Below are 7,619 nucleotides of genomic sequence, written 5' to 3' on the forward strand. Positions count from 1 at the left end.
TGAATCATATTTACCTTTTTATAATATGATTATTGCATGTTGGTCCATGAGTGATCGAGATTTGTGTTTAAATGTTGGAATGGTTCTTGTATAGATCGGTATTCTATATTAAACATTGTAGATGATGTCTTAGGGTTCCTTGAGTGGTCCGATTTACTCGGAAGTTGAGTTGGACTCAGATATGAATTTGTGTGTCATCATGTGAGACATGTTTTATGTATTTCATTAGGTCACAAATCTTATTCTTAGTTGATTTACATGGAAGTTGTGTGTTTGTTAAAGTGGCCTATGAAAACATTCTAGGAAGTCGTCTCACTTCTTCATTTCTTTTGTGCGAACTAACCCTTGCAGTATGGGTTGAGTCCAATTGGTATCTCTAAATTTCAATTGATAACAAATAATACAAATTATAAGAATATGATCAATTGATCCTACATCAAAAAATGTACTCTAGAATTTAAACTTTAGGATAGCAATTCATGCATCAAACATGGCAAATATGGTTCTTTTCATTGCTAAAGTCTAGGATAGCAATTCATGCATCAAATTGGACTTCCTATTATACCTCTTATCTGGATTTATTCTGTGTTTCACTTGTAATGCAATGACATCCCCGAATCGGTACCGCTATCCAATTGGAAAGAAGAGAATGCAGTACTCAGTTGTAAGCTTGTTAACAACACTGCAACATTCTGTGGTCCTTTGCATCATACAATAACATTTCATATTACAGAAAGTGACTGCAGCACAGCTCCCATCACTCATCTGACTTTTTAGAACAAGTGCCATTTTCGATCGAGTATTCAACAAACTCATCAATAAGACAAGGCCAAGCTCCTTCAGCATCATAGTTAGATAATGTCGCATCCACAGTCTGTGTAACAAGTCATAGATACCAATATAATGTACCAGTATTAGTGTCTGGCCAACTAATATGCTAAAGTGATGAGTCATAACTTACCTTTGCAAATTCCAGTAGCTGTAACCAAACGTCACGTGAGATAGCCTTGTTATGCCGTTCCTGAATCAGGTGGTAGCAGAACGATACCACAAGAAGAAAGAAAGAAAGAACCGGGGTGAGTTATAGATAACTTATAAGACGATTACCCAAAGGATTTTCCGTTGAATTACCTGGATAAACTGACACCATTGATCAATCAACGGCCACTCCAATTCCGCAAACAGCAAATGCCACAATGCAAGTGCTGTTTCCAAGGCCAAAGTTTTCTGACCCTGAAAATTTTATGGAAATACTCATGCACATGTTTACTAGAGATCTATAAACAAACTATCATTACGTAAAATATAACGAAGTCAGATAGACATATACAGCTGAAACAACACGCATCGCGTGTTTGTCACCCTAAAGAACTATTGAATGAATTAAAAAGAGTAGTGAAGGTATCTGGATCAGTAATTAAGTACTCACCTTCTCCTTTGCCCAATCAAAAGTGTAGTTGTAAATTTCACGGAAAGTATCTGGGATGAAATAAAAAGGAAAGTCAAGGTATGGTATCCATGTTCAAATTTCAAATATCGAAGAACAATGGAAGGTCTTTAACCAACAATGACAGAACAAACCTTCATCTTTCAACTGAGATCGCAATTGAGGGATTTTTTTCTTGAATTTCTCCATCGAATCTATTCTGCCATTTAGGAGACAGCTTCATCACTTTGACATTTGACGTATACATATTATAGTTGCCGAGGTGAAAGAAATTTAACTAAAGAGGTGGAAAAGGACTTAATGCAGGCTTACTCAAGAGACTGTACTCCACCAATGAACTCCTGCTTCGAGAATTCACAAATGGTCTCAGCTTTCAATTCCCACGAAAGTACCAACTGTAATTGAATGTCATTGTAAGTGAATCAAAGATCACAGAAGCCCTGTATACTTTTTCAGATAGGTTACAAGTGCTACGTCATTTCTAGTAAAAACATTACAGGAATCCATAGTAGACGAGAGGCTAATTGCACATACCATAACTATATCCTGAGGATCAACCTGACAAGAAAATAAAAGGTTTTACGTTACTCATGCATCATCACCAAGAAATTATCAGGAACCTAGAAAGAAGACACAACAAAATATAAGATATACAACAGTATTGCATACTATTGAAAGTGTTAAATCAAGATAGGAAAGACAAACTACGAAACACTGTGTACAATACACAATACCTAACAACTCTCCTCCGGAAATTCTTACCATGGAAATAGTAATGCTTGACTCATACCTGAAGATCATTGCAGAGATTGCTAATACCATCAGCCATAATCATGTCAACGTTCGGGTCTGCAAAATGGAAAAGAAAAAATTCAGCCAGATGCGCTTTTGTTTATTGACAGAACATATCATATATATATATATAAAAGAATCATAACCTTTGTATTTATTGAAAAGCACCTCCCATCGGTTTTTCTCTGTAGCTGCCTTAATATGTTCCTGGTTGTAGTATGCTTCTAATGCTCCTTCAAGACGCCAATCATTGGTCTTCATAGTCTGAATAGCGTATTTCTCACTGTGTATATAATTTAAGGACCAAATTAATCCACATAACTTTTGATCAAATCTAAGAGAAATGCGTAAGGGAATTCTCTTAGAGGACATGTGACAAAATAAATGAAAAGTAACTTAGAGTCCGAGCAACTTAGGCATCAGTTGATCTAACACATGTTGTTACTATCATCGACCTAAGTTTGATCTTTCTGTGACGAACTTGCCACTATCAAGGGTCCAATGTATAATGAAGAATTCAAACAAAAAAGCTACCATACATGCCTTTTGCCGGCTAGCTACCTAGCCTACCTCATATATAGGTACTTTAGCCACCCGCATTGATGAGCTCAAATGATTACTCTATGAACTAGAGAAGAATCCAATCCCCTCGATTTGTTCTGGTCTTAATGGTTGTTTGGTTGATCAGCATACATTAATTTTCAGTCAAATGTGCTGGACGACACAAAAGTCTTGTTTAGATAGTACAATCGACTAGAGGACCCCACTACGAAGAAATTTCGAGCTCATATATTCCTTATTAGTTTAAAATGGAAATTGAACTCTGTTATATCAAAGTCTCATGGTGTTCCATGTAGCTCCGTAAATCTCTCACCTAGATTCGAAATGTCAAGGCTCAAATACCCCTGGAACATGGAATTAATACTTTAATGATGTTCATGATTCAAAAGTGCAACTGCATTTTATTGATGTCAAGATTCTGGTAGCAAGAGCAAGGACCACTTTATAACTGATGTTGTCAAACGCGTGCTTAACCTAAAGCAGACTCAAAACATGTTAAGTGATTCGTATCGTGTTAATGTGCATTTCAGTGTCATCATCAAAGGTTCTAAGGCATACTTCTATACACCAAGGCTAACTCAAAGTATGCCAAAAGGAAAACATACAAAATTCCAATCATATATGTAATGAGAAGCAAATATTTAAAATTCACTGAGATTTAGTGTTACTTTGACCCTGTAACAGACATGAATTGCTGAACTTTCTCTTTATGCGCAAACCCCAGCTTGTTCTGCAAAGGAAATAACATTGATCAAATTAAAAAAAACATACTTTAACAATAAATAAAAAAACATCAATAATTAGCTAATGCACCATTTTTACGAACAATGATTAAATGTTCTTTTTCTTTCAGAAGCTGATGATAATTCGTATATGTTTTCGATTCCTCTTTCAGTAATTTAGTGTGAAATGCTTATAAGTTGTAGAACAATTGGAGAAAGCCATAAATTGTGGTGAGCGCATGGTTTTCTTCAATAGAAGGCGAAAGAATAGTTCCCTTGTGTTTACAACATGTTAAAAATAAAATCAGTTTTGGACAGTTAAGTTTGTTACAAAATGTACAGTTTTCATCTCTCTCAAATATACTAATATATCCATCTATGATATCATATCGTATGTTATTATAACAGCTCCAAAGTGTAAAGTTGAAATACTATTTTATGTTTATATTAAATTTGTTTTTTTAAAAAAAACATAAAACTTTTTTTAAAAAAATTATATATTGTTAGATATTATATATTAAATATAAATATTAAGGGATGCTAAAAGTCTACTTTTTTTAATAAAATAATAAATGTCTGAAAATATAAATTTATTTATTAAAATATAAATATTTGTAACGACCTGTTTAGTCGTTTTGAGCAGCAGATTTTATTTCTGGAAAAACTGGCTGAGACAATGGAACCCACGACGGACCGTCATGGGCACGACGGACCGTCGAGGGTGTCTCGTCCCAAAATACTTAGAATTCTGGAAATTGGGTACTGGAATCGACTCTCTGAACTTCGTAACGGAATGGCAGGACGGACCGTCACAGACCGTTTAATAGAATGGAGTCTCTGAACTCTGTGACGGAGCAACAGGACGGACCGTCGCAGGCACGACGGCCCGTCATAGGCTGCGTAATCCCAGGCGGGGTCGGATTTCTTTAAATGTTTTAAGGGACGTTTTGGACTATTTCTGCTATAATTATAAATTTAGTGGGTTAATGTTAATAATTTAACTACTTGAGGGTTAAAAGAGATAACCTTGAATTAATTAATGGGTTAATTCACCATCTTTTATACTTAATTATATGCTAATTAGGGTAAAAGAAAGAGGGTTTGAATAAGAAAAAGAAAAGAATAGAAAGAGAGGGAGAAACGATCTCGAGAGAGAGGAGAAACGAAGAAGAAAGCAAAGATTTTGAGGATTAGCTTGCTTGATCACAATTCTTCGGTGGAGGTAGGTTATGGTTTTTATACTATTCGTAGTTAACTCTTAATAGCGAATGATATGTGTTGGGTTGTATTGTAAAGTCTTCTATATGCTTAATTGTATGCTTGCATGAATATGATTATATAATTGTGATGAAATAAGCATTATGAAGCTATTGAATCTCAAATCTTGAAAACCCCTTGTTAATGATGATGCCTTGGTATAAAAGAAGGCTTGATGAATTAATGGAATGAGATTAGTGGAGCGGGTGTCACGAACCGACACGTAGAATTAGGGGATCGGGTGTCACGAACCGACACGTAGAATTAGGGGATCGGGTGTCACGAACCGACACGTAGAATTAGGGGATCGGGTGTCACGAACCGATACGTAAAATTAGGAGATCGGGTGTCACGAACCGACACGTAAAACTAGGGGATCAGAGTGTCACGTTCCGACACGTAGTATTAAGGGGGCGGAGTGTTACGTACCGACAAAATAATAAAGGTGATGAATCTTGAAAGATGTTAATATACTCAATCTAATGAATCTAATTCCCAAATGAGTATGGTATTGAGGCTTGAGTCCTCATATGTGAACTTGGCGGTACTTATTAACGATCATAGTACTTGTTGTTGCTACATGTTGAGTAATGTAGTTGATTTTATATTATTATCTGATATATACTGTTTTCTATTTTGAGTTGGCCGATGATACCTACTCAGTACTTGTGTTTGTACTGACCCCTACTTGTATTTGTTTTCTTTGTAAATTGTGGAGTGCAGCAAACGTACCGTCGTCTTCAACTCAACCGCAACTCTAGCCAGTCTTCATTACTCCGGATATCAGGGTGAGCTAATGCTTCTAGCTTGGACTGGATCCTCCTCTTCATGTCTTGATGCCTTGAAGTTCCAGCATGGACTAGCTGTTTATGTATTTTAGCTTCTTAGATACTCTTAGATTTAGTAATTTGAAGTAGATGTTCTTGTGATGATGACTTTCAGATTTTGGGGATAATAATAGTTGTTGAGTTTTTATAAGTTATTGAATTGGTTTTTATTAATGAGTTTAAGTCTTCCGCATTACTTTCTGTTGATATTATATTGGAATGTTAAGGTTTAGATTGGTTGGTTCGCTCACATAGGAGGGTAAGTGTGGGTTTGCCACTCACGGCTCGATTTGGGTCGTGACAAACTTGGTATCAGAGCATTAGGTTCGCTGGTCTCATCACACAAGAACGAGTCTAGTAGAGTCCTAAGGAAACGGTAGGGGGACGTCTTTACTTTTCTTTGAGAGACTATAAGACTTTAGGAAGATTCCATTCTTTCTTTCTTTCTTTCGTGCTATTACTTGGATCCAATTGGTATGTAGGTGATACAAATTGGTATCTGACCATCTTCACTCTATTTCGCAGATGGTTAGAACTAGAGCAACAACCGCGCCAATATCAACATCAGCAAGACAAGATGCATCTGAGCCAGCCACTGAGACTGTAGCTCGAAGAGGAGCAGTGGCAAGAGGGCGCGGTAGAGGTCGCGGGAGGACGTCCTCTAGAGGAAGAGGACGAGCACCTAGCCCATCTGGTACTAGGGCGGTGACTCCTCCACTAACTGAGGAAGTAGTAAGAGAAGGGGAGGATGAGGAAAATGAACAAGTGCAGAATGAGGAATTGCCACCCCAACCTATCCCAGAGATGATCAATCAGGTTCTTGCTTATCTTAGCGGGTTATCTGATCAGGGCCAGACACCTCCAGTGTTTTCTGCACCAACACCTCCGGTTTCGGAGGTACAACATGCAGCTACTGTGGCTCCCCGCATGGATGCCTCATTGGAAATAGGCACGTTTCCTCGTCTGACTACAGGGCCTATAATGACAAATGATCAGCATGAACTTTTCAGTAAGTTCTTGAAATTGAAACCTCCAGTCTTCAAGGGTGCTGAATCTGAGGATGCTTATGATTTTCTGGTTGACTGTCATGAGCTACTACACAAGATGGGTATAGTAGAACGGTTTGGTGTTGAGTTTGTGACTTATCAGTTTCAAGGGAACGCCAAAATGTGGTGGCGGTCACATGTTGAGTGTCAACCAACAGAGGCACCACCTACGACTTGGGCATCATTCTCTAGCTTGTTTATGGAGAAGTATATCCCCCGTACTTTGAGGGATAGGAAAGGAGATGAGTTCTTGAGCTTAGAGCAAGGTAGGATGTCGGTAACCGCATATGAGGCTAAATTCCGTGCATTATCCAGGTATGCCACCCAACTTTGTTTCAATCCACAAGAGCGGATTCACCGTTTTGTGAAGGGGTTGAGGTCAGAATTGCGGATTTCAGCCTTGCAGGTAGCGGCTACGGCAAAATCTTTTCAAGAAGTGGTAGACTTCGTGATAGAGGTAGAGGGAGTGAAGCCAGATGACTTCACTATGGCAACGACATCAAAGAGGTTTAGAAAGGGAGGTGAGTTTAATGGTTCTTACTCTAGAGGACAGGGTTCAGGAGGTTACTCAGTCTGACCAATTCAGTCTTCACTACAGACTGTAGTTGGGGGACCACCTCAGACCGGTCAACACTTCTCTGAGAGACCCATGCTTGACTCCAGAGAATGTTATGGATGTGGGGAGACTGGACACATTAGGAGGAATTGTCCAAAACAGAGTTATAGATCCCCAATAGCTAGAGGTAGAGGTGGTCATGGTAGAGGCCATTATTTTGGAGGACGTGGCGGCCGCGGTAATGGTGGTCATCAAAATGGCCGGGGTGACGGACAAATGGGAACTACTGCAGCGCAACCTGTTAGAGGCAACGGACAGACTGGTGATAGGGCCCATTGTTACGCTTTCCCTGGGCGGTCGGAAGCGGAGACATCAGATGCTGTTATCACAGGTAATCTTTTGGTTTGTGAT

At 38.5% G+C, this 7,619-nt stretch overlaps 1 protein-coding gene across 4 annotated transcripts; it reads right to left on the reverse strand.

Moving 5' to 3' along the window:
* Positions 1-371: 371 nt before the first annotated feature.
* LOC101254765 (uncharacterized) lies at positions 372-3,753 on the reverse strand. 4 transcript variants are annotated; one of them, XM_069292442.1, is made up of 11 exons: positions 3,627-3,753; positions 3,487-3,530; positions 2,386-2,522; positions 2,238-2,296; positions 1,982-2,005; positions 1,760-1,842; positions 1,582-1,646; positions 1,430-1,479; positions 1,132-1,233; positions 962-1,021; positions 372-874 (listed from the first exon to the last, which is right to left on the reverse strand). In XM_069292442.1, the coding sequence occupies exons 3-11, from the start codon at positions 2,498-2,500 to the stop codon at positions 758-760; spliced, it is 675 nt and encodes a 224-aa protein (XP_069148543.1). In that variant the 5' UTR covers positions 2,501-2,522; positions 3,487-3,530; positions 3,627-3,753; the 3' UTR covers positions 372-757. The 4 variants fall into 4 exon arrangements, with proteins under 4 accessions (XP_069148543.1, XP_069148542.1, XP_069148540.1 ...); XM_069292441.1 differs by having other exon boundaries at positions 3,469-3,530; XM_069292439.1 differs by having other exon boundaries at positions 3,469-3,530; positions 3,614-3,706.
* Between the last annotated feature and the right edge of the window lie 3,866 nt (positions 3,754-7,619).

This window comes from Solanum lycopersicum, chromosome 12 (genome assembly GCF_036512215.1).
Source record: "Solanum lycopersicum chromosome 12, SLM_r2.1".
In the NCBI taxonomy this organism is placed as follows: Eukaryota; Viridiplantae; Streptophyta; class Magnoliopsida; order Solanales; family Solanaceae; genus Solanum; species Solanum lycopersicum.

What these genes read in the sequence shown, in the direction of transcription:
- LOC101254765 (XM_069292439.1), bottom strand. An exon ending in ATCTCAGTTGAAAGATGAAG is followed by an intron (nt 1,480 to 1,581) that starts GTTTGTTCTGTC and finishes ATTTCATCCCAG; the next exon opens with ATACTTTCCGTGAAATTTAC. An exon ending in TTGATTGGGCAAAGGAGAAG is followed by an intron (nt 1,234 to 1,429) that starts GTGAGTACTTAA and finishes TAAAATTTTCAG; the next exon opens with GGTCAGAAAACTTTGGCCTT.